The sequence below is a fragment of the Lynx rufus genome, unplaced genomic scaffold (assembly GCF_022079265.1).
Source record: "Lynx rufus isolate CCGP_SWC_20201006 ecotype Redwood Valley unplaced genomic scaffold, mLynRuf1.p SCAF_2, whole genome shotgun sequence".
NCBI classification, from domain to species: Eukaryota; Metazoa; Chordata; class Mammalia; order Carnivora; family Felidae; genus Lynx; species Lynx rufus.
The window spans coordinates 103023552-103047487 of NW_025814834.1; the positions used below are offsets into that span (position 1 = coordinate 103023552).

Genomic DNA, 23936 nt, shown 5'->3' on the forward strand with positions numbered 1-23936 from the left:
GTGTAGAGCAATGAGAATTTAATCAGGGAAGGTGGGCATCCCAAACAGGTACACTTTTGGAGACAATCTGGCAATATTTAGTAAAACTGAAGATATATGCTCCTTTCAATACAGCAATTTCATTCATAGGTACCTGAGGGAACCTCCCAAATATGTGCAAAAGAATATTGTTTATTAATTCCAAAAACTGGAAACAAGATGTCCATCAACAGAAGAGGTAAGTAAACTATGGCATTCGGTGAAACAGTATAGGCACTAAAAATAAATGGACTGTACACACCAACATAAATGAATCTCAAAAATATTATGGCAAACGAGGGGCAGCTGGGTGGCTCAGTCGGTTAAGTGTCCGACTCCAGCTCAGGTCATGATCTCACGGTTCATGGGTTCAAGCCCTGCATAGGGCTCTGTGCTGACAGCGCAGAGCCTACTTAGGATTCTTTCTCCTTCTCTCCCCACCCGACCCCCACTTGTGCTCTCTCTCTCAAAATAAGTAAGTAAACTTTTAAAAATATATATTATGGCAAACAAAAAGAAAGCAAGTTGCTGAAGAGTCAGAGCACATTACCATTTATGCAAAGTTCAAAAACATAGCTTGTTTCCTCAAAAAATTAAAAATAGACCTACCCTATGACCCAGCAGTAGCACTGCTAGGAATTTACCCAAGGGATATAGGAGTGCAGATGCATAGGGGCACTTGTACCCCAGTGTTTACAGCAGCACTCTCAACAATAGCCAAATTATGGAAAGAGTCTAAATGTCCATTAACTGATGAATGGATAAAGAAATTATGGTTTATATACACAATGGAGTACTACGTGGCAATGGGAAAGAACGAAATATGGCCCTTTGTAGCAACGTGGATGGAACTGGAGAGTGTGATGCAAAGTGAAATAAGCCATACAGAGAAAGACAGATACCATATGGTTTCACTCTTATGTGGATCCTGAGAAACTTAACAGGAACCCATGGGGGAGCGGAAGGGGTAAAAAAAAAAAAAAAAAAAAGAGGTTAGAGTGGGAGAGAGCCAAAGCATAAGAGACTGTTAAAAACTGAGAACGAACTGAGGGTTGATGGGGGGTGGGAGGGAGGGGAGGGTGGGTGATGGGTATTGAGGAGGGCACCTTTTGGGATGAGCACTGGGTGTTGTATGGAAACCAGTCTGACAATAAATTTCATATATTGAAAAAAAAATTACTTAAATAAAAAAATTTTTTTTTAAAAAACATAGCTTGTATTACGTTTAAAAAAGAGATAATTGTTATTTCTGAGCCAAAGGAAGGAGTATGCAATACGAAAGAAGTACACAGACCACTTATATTGGTAGAAGTTTATACCTTAGGCAAGGTGTTCAGTATATGGGTCATACGTTATTCTTTACATCTTTTAATGTGTTTGGACTCCTTCATAATATACACCACAAGCTACACTAATTTGGCCTAGAAAGTCTTTCTGCATCATAAAATGCTGATACAATATTTTACTAAGGTTGAGGGAATATATAGACCATTATATATGAAAAGTAAAGGTTCAAGCTGCTTTAATACATAATTTATAACTACTATTGTTTATATTTAAATGAATGGTTCTTAATGAACTGAAAATTATTTTCTCTCCCTAAAATAAAGTTAAGGATTCACCTTATAGTCTTGCATAGTGGTTAATGGCCTTAAATTAACAAATCTTTTGGGGCACCTGGGTGGCTCAGTCAGTTAAACGTCCCACTTCAGCTCAGGTCATGCTCTCACGGTTCGTGAGTTCGAGCCCCGTGTTGGGCTCTGTGCTGACAGCTCAGAGCCTGGAGCCTGCTTCGGATTCTGTGTCTCCCTCTCTCTCTGCCCCTCCCCCACTCAAGCTCGCTCTTTCTCAAAAATAAACATAAAAAATTTAACAAATCTTTTGATAATTCCAATATTAGCTATGACATTATTTCTTCTTAAACTGGATTACAATGCCCCCACCCAAATTCTGATCCAAGAATTCTACCAAGTAATAGCACTTCAGCAGACATCCACAAAATTACAATTTAAAATATACTGAAGTACTTAATAAAGCAAACTCCTTAAAAAAAAAAGGGATATTATAAAAGAGCCCTGTATTTTTTTTTATGTTTGTTTATTTTTGAGAGAGACAGAGAGATAGAGACAGAGAGTGAGTGGGGGAGGGGCAGGGAGAGAGGGAAACAAAGAATTCGAAGCAGCTCTGAGCTGTCAGCACAGAGCCTGATGCGGGGCCTGAGCCCATGAACCGTGAGATCAAGACCTGAGCCGAAGGTGGATGCTCAATCAACTGAGTAAAATACATCTAAAATTTCTGTATTTTAGAAGCAGCGTTAGCAGGTTTGTTAAAAGCATGACTACTTCTTCCTCCTGTCATCAAGCTCCCACAACAAAGAAGCCCTCCAAACGACACCCACACACATGCAAGCCACACATGCCAGGAAGCCCTATAGAGTAGTCCAAGTGCTCGAAGAGTTTAGAGACAGACAGAACTAACTAAAAACCACCTCTACCTCTTTGCTGTAACACAAAGTTGGATCCCACACAGTAGAATCTCAATGAATAGTGGTAGCTGCTTTTAGCAATAGTCAACTTGGGATAAAATAGGGTTGGACATAAAGGCAGCTCATTTAGACAGCAGCAGAAGATCCTAGATTCCCAGGTGCCATAAATGAATCGTGTAAATGGTCTAAGGAGGCTGGGCAGGCTGGCACATGCATGCCTTATGAAACTGTTTTATAATTACAGGTTTGTTTCTTTCCCTTAATACAAAGCTTCCCAAAAGTCATACTTAAATAGCTGAAATTGCAAGTCTGCATTCATATCTAATTTGGTCCACAATGCATTGCCGTCTTCACGGGAAATTTGTTGTTATTTGTATCAGTAACTAAAGAATAACAGCTACTGTCAGAAACCAGCCATTTCCAGATTTGTTTTAAGGACTGCGGGAATTACAGCTTGTTGGTTTAGGAATGCAGACATAGTGAAGAGCCAGTTTAGAAAGCTAATATTACAGATTACAAAACGTGACATTTTCCCAGAGGTTCAACCTACTTAAAAAAAAAAAAAAATGGATCTCGTCAAATTTAAAAGACATTCCACTGAAGGGACAGAGAAACCAAAACAATACACTTGGGAATAAATTAATAAAAAATCCTCAAGGACAGACAAAAGATCTGAATAAATGAAATGACCATGTTCTTAACTATGAAGGCTCAAAGCTGTAAAAGAATCAATTCTCCCCTAAATTATTCTATAAACTGAATAAAATCTCGATCAAAGTATAAAAGGTGCTCTAGGAACGTGTCACAGATATTTCTAAAATCTATCGGAAAGAATAAATTTGTGAGCTTGGTCATCAAAGTCATAAAAAATGAAAAAAAGGACCAAGTATTGAAACACATTATAAAGCAACAGGCATATAATAGTAATACATGAATTAGCTGGTATGATTCATATTCTTACAAAAGTCAAGAGTAAAAATGTTAAAGGGACAACTTAAGTAATTTAATTAACTTAAGCAATTTAAGCTGTGATAATGAAGCAGGAAAACCTGGCAAATCGGTGGCACACAACAGAAAACTCAGAAACAGACTCTAGGTTAGAGAATTTGGTACAAGATAAAAGTGGTATTTTACATCAATGGGGAAAAGATAGTTTATTTAACAAATGGCATTAGGAGAATGGTCAGACATTTGGAGAAAAGTAAGGCTACATTCTTACCTCATTCCTTATACAAAAATAAATCATATAAGGAACAAATATTTACATTTAACTGTAAAACCACAGACAGGCACAAGAAAAATGGGCACATATTTTTATAATCTTAAAAGGTAAGAAAGCCCTTCCTAACTGAATAAAAATCAGCAACCATCCAGAAAAAGGCTGATAGGTATAACAACAGAAATATGTCAGAAAAGACCAATATCTTGGTAGAAACATGGGTAAAGGTACTTGGTTATCTTTACAAAGTCAATAACGTGAAAAGTTGATCAACTTTACTAGTAACTGACAAATCGCAAACAGAAACAGTAAGATAACAATTTTGCCATCAGATTGGTAAACTGTTTAAAAATTTTAAAAAGTGGCCAAACCAGTGTTGGCAAGGATGTGGAGAAATACTTTTAGACACTATGGCTAACAACATAAAATGGGCACAGCCTTTCTGGAGACGAGTGAGGTAATCAAAATTTTTAGTTTACCTGCCCTCTGACATGGCAATTTCTCTTCTAATCTACCCCGAGAAAATTATCACATCAAATATTTTATAAATCCATGAGTTCATAATGATACTTTTAAAAGGCCAGTCACTCTGGGAGTTAACATGGCACTTGTTTTTCTGAAAATTGGTTTACCAAGGTGGGATGGGGCATAGAAATGAGAAAAATAATCAAATTTTATGCTTTTCTTATACAGACTGCATTTCACGGTTATCAAACAGCTGATGAAGAAAAGTTATTTTTTCTAGAAGAATTATAGCTAAAAAGGAAAGAATGATAGGATTTTAAATTTTTTTTATATTTATTTTTTTTGAGAGACAGAGTGAGAGTGGGGGAGGGGCAGAGAGAAAGACACAGAATCCGAAGCAGGCTCCAGGCTCTGAGCTGTCAGCACTAAGCCCAGTGCGGGGCTCAAACCCATGAACCGCAAGATCATGACCTGAGCCTAAGATGAAAGGTCAACTGACTGAGCCACCCGGGCGCCTGAAGAATGATAAAATTTTAAAATCATGATTTACATAGCTATCAGAATGGCTAAAATAAAACATAGTGATAACGCCAAATGTTGGGAAGGGTGCAGAGAAACTAGATCTCATTCACTGCTGGTAGGAATGCAACTCTGGAAAAGGTCAGTTTCTTACAAAACTAAGCACGCTCTTATCATCCGTCCTGTCAACCGCACTCTTGGGCATTTATGCCAGAAAAATGAAAACTTAATGCTCACACAGAAACCTGAATATGAATGCTCATAGCATATTCATTTGTAATACCCAAAACCTGGAAACAACTCGAACATCCTTCAACGCGTAAATTGCTACACCAACTGTGGTATATCCATATCATGAAATACTACTCAGTAATAAAAAGGGATAAACTATAAATACGTGCAACAATCTTAGTGGATCTCAGGGAAATAAAGCTGAATGAAAAATGCCAACCACAAAAGGTATCATACTGTAGAATTCCATTTATATGTCATTCTTATAATGACAAGATTACAGAAATGGAGAACAGATTAGTGTTGTCAGGAAAGGAGGAGAGAAGGGAGCAGGTGTAGCTATAAGAGGGTAGCATAAGAAAGCCTTATGATAAAAATGCTCTGATTCTTGACTGCGGTGTTATCCACATTTATCAATACGTGTGATAAAATTGCATAGAACTAAATACATGTGCATGTAAAACTAGTGAAATCTGTATACCATCCATGGATTGTATCAATTCCCTGGTTGTGATGCTGGACTATATACTCAAGCAAGGTATTACCACTGGGAGAAACTGCGTGAAGGGCATAAAGGAGCTCTCTGTATCATTTCCAACAGCTGCATGCGAATCTACAATTACCCCAAAATTATTAGTTGCTAAAAATCATCATTTTGAAAATTCTATGAAATAATAAATGTAAGGAAAGATCATAAAGGGATGCCAAAATGACGAGGCACAAGATTGACGGGAAAGTTTAGAACAGATACATCGGGGGGCTGATGGCACCTGAACTTACTAACAATCAACCCTCATGAATGATGCTAGTTTCCAGATCTGACTTCCCACTTATGGGCTATCACGACAGGTAGAAGAACGCGTCAAATGACACCAGAAGGAGGCTATCAGTCAAGTTCAGACTGGAACATTCTACTCAATAAATGACTTGGTTTCTTCAACAAATAACATGAGAAATAAAGAAGGGGTAGAAAATTATAAATTAAAAGTGACTTAAAGAGATATATCAACCAAAGCAACATTTAGATGGGCTGTGATTTGCATAATATTAGATCTTATTAGGAATTAATGTCAGTTCTGTTTACTTGATATTACGTTTGAGTCCTTATCTTAATTTTTTTTTAATGTTTATTTTTAATGTTTGTTTATTTTTGAGAGACGGAGCATGAGCAGGGGAGGGGCAGAGGGACAGAGGGAGATACAGAATCTGAAGTAGGCTCCAGGCTCTCAGCTGTTAGCACAGAGCCCAACGCAGGGCTCGAACTCACAAACTGTGAGATCATGACCCGAGCCGAAATTGGACACTTAACCGACTGAGCCACCCAGGCGCCCCCTCTGAGTCTTTATCTTAAAAGAGTAAGGTGTATGGGGCTCCTGGGTGGCTCAGTCGGTTGAGTGTCCGACTTCAGCTTGGGTCATGATCTCACGGCTCGTGAGTTCGAGCCCCGCGTTGGGCTCTGTGCTGACAGCTCAGGGCCTGGAGCCTGCTTCCGATTCTGTGTCTCCCTCTCTCTCTGCCCCTAACCCACTTGCATTCTGTCTCTCTCTCTCAAAAATAAATAAACATTAAAAAAAAAAGTGTAAGGTATATATAGGCAAAATGGTATGAATGATTTGCTTTTCAAATACCCTGACAGAGGAAAAGTAAGTATGAGAGTGTAGATTTGGGGGGAAGCAGAAGAAGAAAGAAGAAGAAGAAGAAGAAGAAGAAGAAGAAGAAGAAGAAGAAGAAGAAGAGAAGAAGAAGAAGAAGAAGAAGAAGAAGAAGAAGAAGAAAGAAGAAGAAAGAAGAAGAAAGAAGAAGAAGAAGAAAGAAGAAGAAAGAAGAAGAAAGAAGAAGAAGAAGAAGAAGAAAGAAGAAGAAAGAAGAAGAAAGAAGAAGAAAGAAGAAGAAAGAAGAAAGAAGAAAGAAGAAAGAAGAAGAAGAAGAAGAAGAATGGTAGGGACACCTAGGTGGTGCAGTCGGTTAAGCATCCAACTCGTGATCTTGGCTCAGGTCATGAGCTCACAATCTGTGAGTTTGAGCCCCACATCGGGCTCTGTGCTGATAACAAGGAGACTGCTTGGGATTCTGTCTCTCTCCTTCTCTCTGCCCCTCTCCAGCTTGTGCTGTCTCTGTCTCTCTCCTCTCTGTCTCTCTCTCTCTCTTAAAATAAATAAACTTAATTTTGGGGGGGGGGGAAATGAATGGTAGAACTAGAACATTGTCAACTGCTCAAGCTGGGTATATACGGGGCCTCGTCATACTATCCTATTTTTTTATGTTTAAAATTTCTCACAAGAAAAATATTTCAAGAAAAGGTAAGTACATGTAGATGTACATTCAACGAAGCTGTTTTTCACTAGAGTGCTTCCAACAGTTAACAAAAATTAGAATCCATCTAGAGGCCCACTGGTGAAGAACTGGTCAAGTAAATTGTGTCACACAGTTGCCGTAAGATAAAATCCCCTGCAGCCACTAAGGGCGATATGGTTCCAGGGACACTAACTTTGAAAGCTGCCTATGGCATATTAGTGAATAAAAATAAACACAAGCGAGAAAACGGCAGGTGCGTAGTATCTCCATAAGCACGGCGAGACACTGTCCAGATGCTGACAGTGGCTTTACCAAAATGCTGACAGTGGCTATCTCTGAATGGTAGACATACCAGAGACTGCTACCTGTTTTATATATTCTTAATATTGCTGGATGTTTTAATAACAATTATGTGTTTTTAAGTTTAGCTGTTTCCCTGTATGCTTATTTTCATGTGGTATGCACCAAGAAAAAGGTATTTTTAAAATGAAGCCATTTCCGTTTCTTTTAAGAAGAGATAACTGGACAAAAGCAAGCAACCCAGGACTTATCAATACTGTCAAGGGTAGACAAGGCTAGAGACTCAGTTAGGCAACCAATACTGCATTAAGGGTTACCAAATAAATCTGAAGCACACGCAGCCCAGGCACCAGAAGTAGGTCACACGCCCAGGACGAGTCTAACCTTGTCCAAGATGGCACAAAGGCCCTGGGTACCCAGCCCTTCCCTCCTCTCTGATGTTACCTGTCTCCACCACAGTCCACCTTCCATGTATCACTCCAGCATCAGTGACAGCCCATAGTTTCCCACACATACCACGCTGTTTCTAAGCCTCTGCCATACCTTTCCACCCCCCCCCCCCCCGGCTTTCCCCCCAAACTCCCTCTGCCCCTCGCCTCTCTGCCTCACCGTGCAAGCAAGCATCCTGCAAAACTCAGTCCAGACCACCTGCTCCGGGACATCTCTGCTGCCAGCTCCGCCTCTGCCCCAGGCTGAGCCAACAGCCCCTCTGCTCGCCCACAGCACTGGGTCATGCCGCAGGGAAGACGACTGTTAAAGCGGGTTAGCGTACAAGCCCCTTGAGGGAAAGAAGGTTCCATGGCTTATTTTTGTAGAGCCAGCAATACGTGTGGCCTGAGGCACATCAGAGCCCCCCAACGATGTCAGGAGAAGTAATGTGCAGCTGAAGGGCTGAGGAAATGAGGAAAATCTGAAGCCTTTCCTACGGACACCCTGCCATATCAGTCCTGCGCAGTCACGGTACCTAGGGTCTATGAGCTTTTCCACAGCCCGTGAAAGTGTTTGAGACCTTAAAAAAAAAAAAAAACCTTGTTATTCCAGAATATGAAAACGTTTTAAAAAATCAAAATTAACATTTAATCAAATACCTACAACATATAACCTTTCAACAGCAACTCGGCTCTGTTCATAATTATATGTCAGGTTTTATGTAGCATATGGGTACATTTTATATGATGTAAGGTGGGGATTTGAAATGTTATAGTGCCGAGGGGTGAGGGGCATGAGAGAAGAAAGGAAGGAAGGAAGGAAGGAAGGCAGGCAGACAGACAAGACAAAAGAAACATAACAGTGCCTGGGGCTTAGGAAGGTCATTAAACCTCCCTGCCTAAAAAAAACCTGTTCTGGTACTTCCCCAGCTGGTTTGGGATCATGAAGTAAAAGCCATATCCAAAGCAAACTAAATTCTTGAAAGCACTGGGTGTTAAAACCAATTTGACAATAAATTTCATATTTAAAAAAAAAAATTTAGGGGTACCTGGGTGGCTCAGTCGGTTAAGCGGCCGACTTCGGCTCAGGTCATGATCTCACGGTCCGTGAGTTCGAGCCCCGCGTCAGGCTCTGTGCTGACCACTCAGAGCCTGAAGCCTGCTTCAGATTCTGTGTCTCCCTCTCTCTCTGCCCCTCCCCTGTTCATGCTCTGTCTCTCTCTGTCTCAAAAATAAATAAATGTTAAAAAAAATTAAAAAAAAAATTTAAATAAATGTCCATCAACTGACAAATAAATAAATAAATAAATTCTTGAAAGCAAAGATGCAAACACAAAATGTGTGTAGGAACCCCCTCACCTGGAGCTCCCAGGTCCCTAACAGGTAACCAGCGCATCATTCAGAGCCAAGAATGGACGCAGCCCAGCAGCCTCCCTCCTGGACCAGAATTCCCGGGTCCTTACAGGATAGGTTGGAGCTGTTTTTTCCGACCCAGGCTCCAGAAGCACAACCAGCAAAGGTGGAAATTCAGCAGGGAATGGTCAGGGAAAGCCAAGCCAAGCTGCATGCCAGCTTCCCTGAAGGCCCAGCTGTTCTCCTTCCAAGCCGGCTCCCCTCCTCGTGGCAAAATTCCGAGCTGAAGCACTATAAACCAGTTGGCACAGGCTCCTGAGGTGAAAAAATAGACACGGTACATAAAAGCTCAGAGCCTAGCATTAGGACAAGCACAAAACATGCATATTCGCAGAATACTCCATTGTTAACTTTAAGTTATCTCTATCAGCTCTAACTAACTAACTAACTAACTACAGCCGATTCTGGTTATTTGCAGTAGACAAGGTCTAGAAAGTGAATCAGTGAATATTGAACCACTTCCCCTAAGGACATACAGGGTTAGGTTCTCATGAGTCTCTGGGATGTCCGGTCACAACATTTTCATCAAGCAACCAAAATATAACCTTGTTTTATGTGTGTTGATGCTTAAAGATGCCTCTTTTATATTGTTGATTTATTATCAACATTCAGCTCACAGCCAACGGCACTGTAACTCGGGTCTGGGAAAAAAAAGTTAATCTTATACACGTATTTTTCTTCTTCGGGCATATCACAGCCTTCGTGCATTCAGAAACACCAGACTGCACTTCAGCACTACATGTAGCCATTTTGGAGAGTGGGTTCGCCAACAAAAAGCACAACGATGTGAAAAGTATGGCACTAAACAGAACGTAAACCAGCCACTTGTTTACAACCTGAGAGCTGAAACAAGAAGGTCCCCCTGTTTGACCTCAGCCGGGAGCGTGAACCCTGGTGAACTCCTATTTTTCACCGTTCTGCGCATGTTATTTCCACCAAAAAAGTACTCTGAGTATTGCTTTCAGGGTTACAAATAAATTGTAGTGAGTTGGCGAATTCATAAATAAAGAATACGCAAATAATGAAGACTTTCTTATCAAAAACAAAACAAAAAAAAAGTACATGTGCCTTTAAAAGCATTTGAAGAAGGCATGCTCTTGACCTTTTTGTAAATGAATGGAATCCAGAAGGAGTTAACTATTAGAAGCTTTAAGAGTATGAAAGTAGTCAACATTGAAGCAGTCAACGAGGGGAAGATTCTATAACCACCAGACAGTAGAGGGCACTGGGTGACCTTCCTTCCTGCAACCAGCAGGTTTCCGAGAAGTGGTGTATTACGTCCTGAATTTTAACAGATTCCTAGGGTGCATCATTTTGAAAAACTAAACATCTTTGTAAAGTTATATCTACCTCCTAAATTTAAGTATTATAGAACCAAAGCTGCCATATATCAAGTTTGCTTTAAAGCTTGTAAATAATCCTATGCATTGCTAAATGTCATCCAAATGTGTCATTTCACTAAAGTCGGGGGGTGGGGGTGCCTAAGACCAGAAGGAGGGGGGAATAATACCTTCATTATTTTTATTCATCTTAAAAGTACTGAGCACCTAGCATCCTGCTAAGATGGCGAATGATAAATGTTCACCTTTTAAACAGAACTTAACCTTGGCAAATTAATACCTTTATATAATATTTCAGTGTAACTAAAGTTCATAAGAATTATTTATGAAGTTCATAAATTAAATCACATCACATTGAAGACTATGACTAAAAGTGAAAGGTTCATTCCACTTTAATCTCTTCTGGCCTACTTCAAAAGCATATTTTGTTTTTTTAACCTCCAGAGGGAGAACCAACTTTTATTGTAAAAATAGATCTCAGTAACAATGAAATAGTAAAAGCTGGTCATTACAATAAAAAGAGAAAAACTGAACAGGAATTTGCTTTAAATTTTCTCGAAAGCATAATTTTTTAAAATATGAACTTAAGAATACATTTATAAACTAAGACCACATGAGGATTAAATAAACATTTGAAAACCCCTTGGCCTTTTTCTTCTAAGTATTTAGTGGTATAAATGAAATCAAAGCACTATTAGAAAACTCAGTTTATTCACCTTTCATGGACATAAGACATTTGAGAAACATATTTTCAATGTATTAACTTATGAATGATTTTGAAGTTTTTAACCTCAACCATTTATTTAATGTTTGTTTATTTTTGAGAGAGAGAGAGAGAGAGAGAGACAGAGGGTGAGTAGGCGAGAGGGGGGGGAGACAGAGAATCTGAAGCAGGCTCCAGGCTCTGAGCCGTCCACACAGAGCCCGACGCGGGGCTCAAACTCAAGAACCGTGAGATCATAACCTGAGTCGAAGTTGGATTCCCAACCAATTGAGCCACCCAGGGACCCCAACCTCAACTATTTGTTAGGTAGGTTAAAAAAACAGTCTTCTTCTTTAGGGGTTTACATAACACCTTAAGTACAAAATAAATATCAGCTAAATCTGATGACTACAAAAATGCTTCTCAGTGTTGTAACTACTCTGTTACATAATGCCATTAGCACCTGCCCTTTCCTGAGGCAGAGTCATAAGCAATTCTAATAAATAAAATGTTGAATGTCGTGAGTATATCATCCCCTGAAAAATCAACACCTGTAATTCCACAGACCTGCCTTTGTGACCCTCAAGTTGGGGTAAATACACAAAATCACAATTTGGGTTCTCTGCTCAAGACAAGTAAGACTCTCTAAGAACTACTATCGTGGAGGGGCGCCTGGGTGGCGCAGTCGGTTAAGCGTCCGACTTCAGCCAGGTCATGATCTCGCGGTCCGTGAGTTCGAGCCCCGCGTCGGGCTCTGGGCTGATGGCTCAGAGCCTGGAGCCTGTTTCCGATTCTGTGTCTCCCTCTCTCTCTGCCCCTCCCCCGTTCATGCTCTGTCTCTCTCTGTCCCAAAAATAATAAATAAACGTTGAAAAAAAAAAAAAAAAAAAGAACTACTATCGTGGACAGTTGAGTTTCCCAAAGGGTTAGACACTTAACTATTTGGAAAGAATATTCCACACACTTTCCTTCTTAAACAAGGTATATTGAATATCAATTCTACTTTTTTTTGATTCACAGCCCTCGGTGAGAATGTTAACCCTTGTACAATGTGTTGGGAGGCAATTCTCCAGGGATCTCTCGCACTTTTGCACATCTTATGAGGAAACGGCTGCTTTCATTCTGGACTATCTACACACAGATGTGTCTGGTAAACAGCCTAGAAACACAGACATCCTCTCCCTCCAGAGGAGAGGGCAGAGTTGTTTACTGTCCAGTAGAACAAAAGGAGAGTCCCCTTCCAGGCTAAGGTTAGGCAGGTTTGTTTGTACCACTTAAAAAACAAAAAATCTGGATTAGCTCAACTCAGGGTTCTACAGCCGCAGACTCATGGGGCAAGAGGAGGAAATACACAAACATGAGACTCATGCTATTGGCTGTGCTGTACTCCAGTTCTCTGTCCGTGACCCAGGAGTCTCATGCTCTCTGCCAGCACCTAGATTGGGATTTCCTAAACTCAGGGCTCTACAGCCATGACTCTAACCCACTGAGTGGGCAGCATCTTTCTGGACCACTCTGCATTGCCCCCATGGGATAAATGGGCCAAGAGGCGCTGACACAAACACGCAATTCATGCTGCTGACTGCGCCGTGTAGAGACAGTCCTTTGTCTCTGACCCCAGATTACCATGTCTTCTGCGGGCGTCCAGCAAACTGGGCTGACTGTCGGCTTTCAACTAGGATAAAATTTCAGGTTCTTCACAGTTCTTGGTAGTTGCTGCTGACGACGGACGCTAGCAGAGACATGGCTTTCTGGAACAGAAAAGACAAAGGTCTCGTGGGCTTTGGGGATATAAGAAGATCCCCTGGGGTCTGGCAGCAAATGCTCTTGTCCAAGAGGTGGGTGTTGGGAGTAAGGGCTGATTAACCTTTAGAGGATGAGCAGCAAAGGGTAGGACTGACACAAGCTGTCCAGTGGTGCTTTGGCTGTGGCTCACCGTCCTTGGCAATGCTGCACGCCACCTCTCAGATGAGAGGCAATGTGGCTGTAGCTGTTGGAACAGCAAAGGAGTCCCCAGAGCCTAAACAAACGAGGTCCGCAATGAGGATCTAGAGCTCTGGGTGACTGAAACGTTCATTAAGTTGGACGATGAACAGCCACCAGGCCACTCGGAACTAAAAGTGTGCCTTGCTTCCTGGCAGAGAGCCCCTCTCCTGCTCTGCACCCCCAGTCCTTCCCCTCACCCTCTACCCTGAGATCTGCTTTAAGAAGAAGGACAATTCCCCGAAAAACAAATAATCCAGTGAAGAGATGGGCAAAAGACATGAAGAGACGCTTCTCCAAAGAAGACATCCAGACGGCCAACCGACACATGAAAAAATGCTCAACGTCACTCGTCATCAGGGAAATACACATCCAAACCACAATGAGATACCACCTGACATCTGTCAGAATGGCTGACATTAACAACTCAGGCAATAACAGATGTTGGCCAGGACGCGGAGAAAGAGGACCTCTTTCGCATTGCTGGTGGGAATGCAAGCTGGTGCAGCCACTCTGGAAAACGGTATGGAGGTTCCTCAAAAAATTAAAATAGAACTACCCAACGACCCAGCAACTGCACTACTAGGGAATTTATCCAAGGGATACAGGTATGCTGTTTCGCAGGGGCACATGCACCCCAATGTTTCTAGCAGCACTTTCAACAATAGCCAAAGTATGGAAAAAGCCCAAATGTCCATCGATGGATCAATGGGTAAAGAAGATGTGGTATATATATACAATGGAGTATTACTTGGCAATCAAAAAGAATGAAATCTTGCCATTTGCAACGACGTGGATGGAACTAGAGGGTATTCTGCTAAGCAAAATTAGTCAGAGAAAGACAAATATCATATGACTTCACTCATATGAGGACTTTAAGACACAGAACAGATGAACATAAGGGAAGGGAAGCAAAAATAATATAAAAACAGGGAGGGGGACAAAACAGAAGAGACTCTTAAGTATGGAGAACAAACAGAAGGTTACTGGAGGGGTTGTGGGAGGCAGGATGGGCTAAATGGGTAAGGGGCGTTAACGAATCGACACCTGAAATCATTGTTGCGCTATATGCTAACTCATTTGGATGGAAATTTAAAAAATAAAATTAAAAAAAAATTTTTTTTATTAAGAAAAAAAAAGGAGGAGGAGGACAATTATGGGTAGGCTGAGGTCTCCCTGTCCTTAAGAGAGACTAGAAAGCCTTATCCACCTAAGTATGCTGGGGGACTTCTCGGAAGGGAAGGACTCCAACTTTTATGGCTCTGTGGATACAGGTACCAAGTCACCACCCTACCTGGCCCTGTGTAAGGAGGTACTCAGATTTAGCCAATGGGGTTTGGATAAGATTCACAGTGGGGGAGAGAGACTAATGTGACCTAGTGGATGGGGCCCTTCAGGCCAATCCAAAGTACTATTGTTTTTTTCACGTGAATGTATAAATGGTAGGTTACACTTACTTCTACTTCCCTGTCCGTAGTGCCAGGGGGGGATTCTCCCTCATCGGGAGGAGCTACAGGCAGAGAAACGCCACCACAAGCTCCCCTGCATCCCCTCCCCAGGAAGAACTGAAAATGGACATGACCCCTCTGCTCAGTGGGCAGAACTCAAGGCCGTTGCCATAGCTCTGGTTGATGTTCCCATGGATGAATCTGATGTTTGTACTGACCCCTGTGCTGTCGCCAAAGGCCCAGTGGTTTGATCTGCCACTTGGAAAACTGTCCGCTGGGCTGTGAACCGTGGCAACGATTCTCAGCTGCTGACCGAACCAGCGGGGCAACTCCTCCAGATGCCCACAAATCTGGTGGAGCCGCACTCCAGCTACTGATGGCACCTACACCACCCGGGCTGCCCACACGGCTGCCTTGGTCCATCCTCGCAGGCGGGCACAACAAAAAGAACTCCACCTCTGATACACGGCCACCGCCGCGTGCCAGACTTGTGACTCCAGCCAGAGGCTGATGCGCTGGTCTGGTGGCGAGGGAGGCCACACCACACAGACCGTTGCCCCCACCGGCTTCTGGCAGACTGCTTACACTTGACCTTTGACCTCCTCTCAGGAAGCCACACTCCCAATGACATTTTTTTTTTTCAGGTTATAGTCTTAATGTCCCAAATCACCTGAAACCACTGTGACCTTTGAAAAGAATCTGTGCCATGTGTTTGGTTTTCCACACTATTTGCAGTCTGACAATGGTGCATCTTTCATCACAAATGCTAAGGAACGAAGGGCTAACGGTCAAGGTATTCCATAGACTGTCTACTCCTCCCTACCACCCATAGCCATCTGGTATCGTCTGAAAAAAGGCTCCTGAGAAATCAACTCAAAACGATTTCTCACCCTACCTGCCTAATCTCCTCCTGGAGCACATAACGTACAAAGTACAATGGTCTGTCCCCTGAATGTGGCCGTCCCCGGAAAAGGATCAGCCTCTCTCCGGAGCTTCCTGGTTAATGATCAGAACAAACAATATTGCAAGTGGGGGTGAGGGGGTTGATACAGACCAGTGTGAAATCCTGGGATTCCATACTGGCCATTCCTTTGTAAGATGCTTCTTTCTTTCCTCTGCAGAAACCCCCTTGCCAGCCTAATTGGTACATCCTCCATGTGACAAGTCGCCAAAAGGGGCTTAGGGGATTTGAATTCTGGTTCAGCTGCCTGGATTCCCTTGTTGAATTGACCAAGTCCCAGATCACAAGAATAATGACCCACTCAAATGCACCGCAGTCCAAAGTAGGGGACATAATGCATCTCTGTGAGTTTTATAAAAATTCCCTTCAGGGGAAGTGCCTGGCTGGCTCAGTCAGTGGAGCGTGCGACTCTTGATCTCAGGGTGTGAGTTTGAGCCCCACATTGGGCGTAGGGATTACTAAAAAATAGAATATTTAAAAAGAAAAAAATTCTCTTCAGGGAGTAGGAGTTGATTAGAAGAAAGGTGAAAGTGATAGATGCTGGAATGAAACACGCAGATTTCTGTACAGGTGGAGGGAGAGAGATAATCTCAGCATCTAGGGAGAGAACGACTTACACCCCCAGGAAACGCAGGCAGGGAGCTCTTTAGAGATCTTTTGTCTTTCACAACTGCCTGTCCCTGCAATAGTCCTCATGAGGCAAAATACCCTGCTGAGTTTCCCCCAAACTACTGTAAGCACCTCCAATCTCCTGACACCTGAATCTGCCGACCCCTAAAAGATGGCTCTGACCACCATACGATCACTGTTACCAACAAGTCTATCTGACGCATACATCCCAGCTCCGATGCCTCCCATGCAAAATACTTGTCAACATTTCCAGGTGTCTCCTCCGCCTGTTCCCACAGACAAATGCCACTCAGCTGGTAGCACAGACAGGACAGGACTGACTGCCCTCAGGCAGCCCCACCAAAGGCAAGTTCCACATGCAATGATGTGTGCTCAAGTGAAAACCCTCCAGTCCACCACACTGGAGGCCTGGACAACCTGTGCCCTCTGAGCCACAAGGCTCCCAGGGTAAACTGTAAAGAAATTTCTTTCCAAGGACACCATGTGCACCACCAGGCCTGTGATTTGTGTGTGTGTGTGTAAGTATTAACTTGCCTCCTTCTCAAAAGCACTGTTATTTGCATCTTAGACCCGTGGGTGTTTCAAGAAAACACCACAAGCAAGCTCTCGGGTAACCAACACAGGTGATCACTCCAAAACTAATCTAGTTACTCAGTGGGAGCTTCCAGAAGATTAAATGGCTCATTGCTTTAGGTGTGTCCTATGGATAGTCTTCCCTATGACCAGTCTTCCAGTTAGAAAAGGTGGTATGAAATCTGTCCCCAGGTGTGTTCTTTCCATGTATTAGTTCTTTTATTTATTGAGGTATAAATGAGATACAATGAGTTACTTATATAATAATTACGTAATAATTAATACTTACTATTAATAAATATTAATTGATAATCATTTAATTTTAATAAAATTGTTTAATTTTAATAATTAATATTACAAAATTATTTAAATTTTGACTTTCTGTATACACCTGTAAAAGCATTACAACATTCAAGATCATGAAAATATCCATTCCCCTGCCTCCCGACCAAAGTTTACTCATGCCCCTATATAATCACTGGTCCTCTCCCGAGGTAACCACTAATCTGCCGTCATGATAGATTAATTTGCATTTTCTAGAATTTTAAATAAATGGACTCAAATGGATTATACTTTCTTGTCTAGCTTCTTTCACTTGGCTTATTTTGAGAAATCTGTCCCCAGTTGTAGCTAAAGTGATTAGTAACACCACCTTGCACCGCAACACATTCAGGTCAGGATCAACTCACAGGCCAGACTTGTTATGAATGACAGAATCATTCTAGACTACAAACCAACATGTCTTATGAATACAAACATAAACATCCTTAAATTATTAGCAAATGGAATTCAGCAATATATACAAGGAATTACATGCCATGACCGAGTGGGGTTTCTTCCAAGGAAACAAAGGTAGTTCAATATTTCAAAAGTAATCAGTGTAATCTACCATAGCAGAAGGCTAAAGAAGAAAAATCACATAATCATATCAGAGCTAAGGAGGGGTTAGGGCTGAAGGGAAGCAGTTGTGGCTATTACAGAATAATATGAGGGCTCTTGATGATGGAAATGTCCTGTATCTTAAGTCTTTCAATTGTGGTATTACTGTTTTGCAAGATGTTACCATTGGGAGAAAACAGGTAAAGGGTACAAGGGATCTCTGCATTATTTAACGACTGCGCGTGAACCTACGATTACCTCAAAATAAAAATTAGGGATTTTTTTTTTTTAGTGCATTATCTCAAAATAAAAATAAAGTATTTGTTTTTTTTAAATGGCATTGTTTCGGGGAGCCTATGTGGCTCAGTCGGTTATGCTTCCGACTCTAGATTTCGGTTCAGGCCATGATCTCCCGGTCTGTGGGAACCAGCTCCACATCGGGCTCTGCCCTGACAGTGCAGAGCCTGCTTGGGATTCTCTCTCCCTGTCTCTCTCTCTGCAAGTGCATGCATGGATGTTCTCTCTCTCTCAAAATAAATAATTTTTTTTTAATCTCCAAAAAATCGGCATTGTCTCCAAAGGAATTATCAGTCAAAACACCTGTCATCATATTTTAGTATTTCTAATTCCTATCCCTAGTCATAAATATAATACTTTTTTTTAATGTTTATTTATATTTGAGAAAGAGAGAGACAGCGTGTGAGCAGGGCAGGGGCAGAGAGAGACGGAGGCAGACTCTGATGCAGCCTCCAGGCTCTGAGAGGTCAGCACAGAGCCCAATGCAGGGCTTGAACTCACGAGCCGTGAGATCATGATCTGAGCCGAAGTCGGACACTTAACCAACTGAGCCACCCGGGCGCCCCAGTCATAAGTATTTCTAGACAGGATACAGGCAATATCTCAGCAGTGTTTATTTACGTTTAAATAAGTCTTAAGAAAGTCTTCCCTACTCCTAGACAACGTAGAACGCTTCCTACCACAGCCCCCTGATCGCAAGCCCTGGTCTCCTAGTCTTACCTCAGCCCAAAATACCACCCCACCATGTTAGCTGGACAGACACAGGACAAAGAGCAAATCATACACATACAGGTCTCACGCACACTCTTTCTTCTCTCACATCCAGCTTGCTACAATTCCTCTGAATATGAACACTCACAGGAACAAGAGAATGGCAAAGGGGAGGGACTGGCTAACACCTCCAGCTGCCTGGCCACCAAAAACGAGTTATGCCATCAGAAGAGTAAGAGAGACACAGGAAGAGAAAAGAATGGGGGGAAAAAACAGAGGGAACAGAGAGAAAAGCCACGCTGCATTCTTATCCCCCCATCTCAGCACTTACCTCCTTCCTCCACCTTCACAAAACAAACGTCCCCTACTCTGCCCACCTCCTACCCCAGAAGCATTTTCCAAGTGCTTCCTTCCCTTTAAAACACACTAATCTCCTCCCAGCTTTGCTTGAGCTGTGCCTCAGGAATCACATACCAAGAAATGAAAATAAATACTGAATGGAGATAATTCATCATTTGTGAGCACTCTAGCCTTTGCCTTCTAGCAAAGCTTTCCTGTAACTGTAGTCCATTTTTTTAAATAACTAGGTTCCTTTTAGAAATTACAGGTTTAGTTTACATCAAGACACCTAATATAAAACTACGACTCACACCCACCGGGCAAGCACTGCTTTCAACCTCTGTTAAGGCATCTTGCCCGGCTGCCTCTACGCTGAGACCCAGCAAGGGTAGCCTGTGAGTACTCAAGACTGGCACCCCAAGGATGTGAGGGCAGGCTGCGGCAATGACAAGAGCCTCTCCACTAAGTGGGAAGGCCGATTAGGCTGACTAGTTGGCTCATCAGGTTCCCCATCTTCTCTTAATATTTCAGGTGTTCTGTTTCCAGCTGGCTGTGATACAAAGAGGTTACATAGTCCTTTTACCAGAATTAATCTACTTTACCATAGCCTAGAGTTGCACATTCAGTTCTAATAGTTTCCAAGTTCACAGCTAATCAGAATGACTACATTTCCTAAAGAGCAAATGACTCTGTTCATTCACCTGCCATTTTGTTCAGGTGTCTAAGAAGTGCCAGGCACTTGGAGATACAGAACTGACCAATACAGGGTAATCCCTATTCTCCTTGGCTTATGTAGAGGAGGGAGATCAGACCGAAGAATACATAAATAAAAATGACTATGGGGGTGCCTGCGTGGCTCAGTCGGTTAAGCGTCCGACTTCAGCTCAGGTCATGATCTCACAATTTGTGCATTCGAGCTCTGCGCCGGGCTCTGTGCTGACAGCTCAGAGCCTAGAGCCTGCTTCGGATTCCATGTCTCCCTCTCTCTCAGGCCCTCCCCCACCTGTGCTCTGGCTGTCTCTGGCTCTCAAAAATTAATAAATGTAAAAAAAAAAATTTTTTAATTTAAAAAAATTAAAAAAATGACTGTAAATAAAATAATTACAAAGTGTGCTAGTTGCTAGCAAGGATATAAACAAAGCTGAGGAACTTGCACTTTCTGGGGATACGCAAAGCAATTTCCCTTCCAATGCTATCCAAATATAGAATTAAAAATTCATATGATTTAGGGGAGCCTGGGTGGCTCAGTTGGTTGAGCATCCGACCTCAGCTCAGGTCACGATCTCAAAGGTTCGCAAGTTCAAGCTCCACATCAGGCTCGCTGCCGTCAGTGCGCAGAGCCTGCTTCAGATCCTCTATCCCCTCTCTTTGCCCCTCTCCAATTCATGCTTGCTCGCTCTCTCTCAAAAATACATAAAACATTTAAAAAATTCATATAATTTATTGACCCCCAAACATACTCTAAAATTTACTTTAAAAAACTAAATCGCAGATGCCGGCTTGCTATTATCTCTTTAGGTTAAAAGCTAAATGTCATTCCAACTGCATAGACTAGAAGCAGTAAGTGGAGGCCTTAAGACATCATTTCCTTAGGTAGAAATTACCCAAAATGAGTCCCTGAGGGAAGGAAGCAGGAAGCAGGCTGGAGGGCATGCCTTCACCTGTTTCAAAACCTGGCCTAGCGGGGGCTCCGCAACACGAAAAACCACTTAGCACCCTGCTCCCTGGGATCCGCAATCCTCACTAGTTCCATAGTTCAACTGCATTAAGCAACTTTTGTGGATTCACCTGGGCACAAAACCATCATGTGAAAAAGTGCTTTGTTTTAGGAATGTGGAGCATATTCCAAACAAGCAACCAACAAATCAACTCCACTTAAATTGGAGATTGCCCCCACAACTATATGGTCAACTGATCTTCGACAAAGCAGAGAAGAATACCCAATGGAAAAAGGACAGTCTCTTCAGCAAACGGTGTTGGAAAAACCGGACAGCAACATGCAGAAGAATGAAACTGGACCACTTTCTTACACCATACACAAAAATAAATTCAAAATGGATGAAAGACCTAAATGTGAGACAGGAAAGCATCAAAATTCTAGAGGGGAACACAGGCAGCAACCTTTTTGACCTTGGCCATAGCAACTTCTCACTCGACACGTCACCCGAGGCAAGGGAAACAAAGCAAAATGAACTATTGGTGCTTCATCAAAATAAAAAGCTTCTCTTCTGCACAGCAAAGGAAATAATCAACAAAACTCAAAGGCAGCCTACACAACGGGAGGAGATTTGCAAATGACATATCGGATAAAGGGTTAGTATCCAAAATTGATAAAGAACTTACCAACCTGAGCACCCAAAAAACAAAGAATCCAAGTAAGAAATGAGCAGAAGAGCGACATTTTTCCAAAGAAGATATCCAGATGGCAAACAGACACATAAAAAGATGCTCAACATCATTCATCATCAGGGAAATACAAATCATCAGCACAATGAGTTACCACCTCACATCTGTCAGAATGGCTAAAATTAAGTAACACAGGGGCGCCTGGGTGGCTCAGTCGGTTAAGCATCCGACTTCGGCTCAGGTCATGAACTCACGGTTCATGGGTTCAAGCCCCGCATCGGGCTCTGCGCTGACAGCTCGGAGCCTGGAGCCTGCTTCTGATTCTGTTATCTCCCTCTCTCTCTGCCCCTCCCCTGCTCATACTGTCTCTGTCTCTCAAAAATAAATAAATGCAAAAAAAAAATTTTTTTTAATTAAGTTAACACAAGGAACAACAGGTGTTGACAACGATGTGGAGAAACGGGAACCCTCTTGCACTGCTGGTGGGAATGCAAATTGGTGCAGCCACTCTGGAGAACAGTATGGAGGTTCCTCAAAAAGTTAAAAATAGAACTACCCTATGGCCCAGCAATTGCACTACTAGGTTATTTACCCAAAGGATACAAAAATACAGATTCAAAGAGGTACATGCACCCTGATGTTTACAGCAGCATTATCAATAATAGCCAAACTATGGAAAGCGCCCAAATATCCATCAACTGATGAATGGGCAAAGACGATGTGGTATATATACACAATGGAATACTACTCAGCCATCAAAAAGGACATCTTGCCATTTGGAAGAACATGGATGGAGCTAGAGTGTATTATGCTAAGAGAAGTAAGTGAGAAAAAGACAAACACCATATGATTTCACTCACACGTGTAATTTAAGAAACAAATGAACATACGGGGTGGGGGGAAGAGAGGGAAACAAACCACAAGAGATCTCTAAACGATAAAGAACAAAGGTGATGGAGGCAGGTGGGTGGGGGATGGGCTAGATGGGTATTAAGGAGAACACCTGTTATGATGAGCCCTAGGTGTTGTATATTAAGTTGTTGTATATTAAGCACTAGGTGTTGTATATTCAGTTGTATGAACCACTGAATTCTACTCTTAAAACCAATAATGCACTGTATGTTAACCAGAATTTAAATAAAAATTTGAAGGAAAAAATGAGAAATTTTTGAAAATTAAACAAACAAACAAACTGGAGGGGCACCCGGGTGGTTCAGTGGGTTGAACGTCTGACTTCAGCTCAGGTCATGATCTTGCGGTTCGGGAGTTCAAGCCCCACATCAGGTTCTCTACTGTCAGCACAGAGCCCACTTCAGATCCTCTGTCCCCCTCTCTCTACCCCTTCCCCGCTTACGCTCTAGCAAAAATAAAATAAAAATAAAAGATAAAATAAACTGGAGACTACCATGTTAAAACACTAGCCCTGCTTTCTACAGCGTCCAGTCAAAACTCAATCACATCAACCAATCTCTGAGGAATATGAAGTTACACGGTCAGAGCTACCTAATCTTTTCAAATGTGCCAAACATAATAACCTAATGTTAAAACCTAGTGACTTTAAGATACATTTGACTAGAAATCTGACCCACACAGGCAATAATCTGAATTCCCATTAGCCCATCTGTAAGCACTACATGATGGAACAGAAATGAATCCAGGCTTCATCTGTGCCTCAGAAGGGGATTTAAAAAAATAAAAATAAAAACAAAAACAAAAACAGCTCTGAATTGTCACTTTGGGAAAAAAAACCGTACTTCTTAAGATTCAAATGTAATCTCCCCCAGTGTAACTCCAAACTTTTTGTCAATTTGTTTGGCTTTGCTTTGTCTACCAAAATTACACAGAGACTAAAATAAAGCCTCCAGATTTGTTCTCTGCTACTGGCCTCCACTTCTTCCCACATTTTATAAAGGCTGGCCTACCAGTAGTTAGGAAATTACCTCCGAAAGCTTCCACCCCACCTTTCTTTCTAAACTCCTATAGCCATAAATTGGGGAGAGGGGGGTGTGGATTTGTAGTCTAGACCTCTTGACACAAATTAGGAATTGAAGAGGAATCATCTCCTTTCCTTTTTTTCAAGTTTATTTTTATCTATTTTGAGAGAGAGAACGAGAATCCCAAGCAGGCTCCCCACTGTCAGCGCAGAGCCGGACATGGGGCTCAATCTCACAATGGTGAGAACATGATTTGGGCCAAAATCTAGAGTCGGATACTTGACGGAATGAGCCACCCAGGAGCCCCATCTTTTTTTAAATGATCTCCAGAGAATTTTCCATCAATTCCCTCCCTTCAGCCAGCTTTGTAACCACTACCAGAAAATTCTTATCATCCTCAAACTCTGCCATCCACCTGT

General features: G+C 42.0%; 1 protein-coding gene across 9 annotated transcripts in view; it reads right to left on the reverse strand.

Annotated features, from left to right (window-relative positions):
• CUNH2orf76 (chromosome unknown C2orf76 homolog) overlaps window positions 1-23936 on the reverse strand; it is a 63077-nt gene that overhangs the window by 38124 nt on the left and 1017 nt on the right. For 2 of the 9 annotated variants that reach the window (XM_047084666.1, XM_047084664.1), the window contains exon 2: window positions 13043-13167. The exons of 3 other annotated variants lie outside the window; for them this stretch is intronic. In XM_047084666.1, coding sequence (XP_046940622.1) covers window positions 13043-13045 — 3 coding nt within the window. In that variant the 5' untranslated portion in view covers window positions 13046-13167. Of the gene's footprint in view, window positions 1-9423; window positions 9629-13042; window positions 13168-13283; window positions 13415-23936 lie in introns of those variants that run through there. 4 more of the 9 variants (XM_047084670.1, XM_047084668.1, XM_047084667.1 and 1 more) reach the window with 3 other exon arrangements.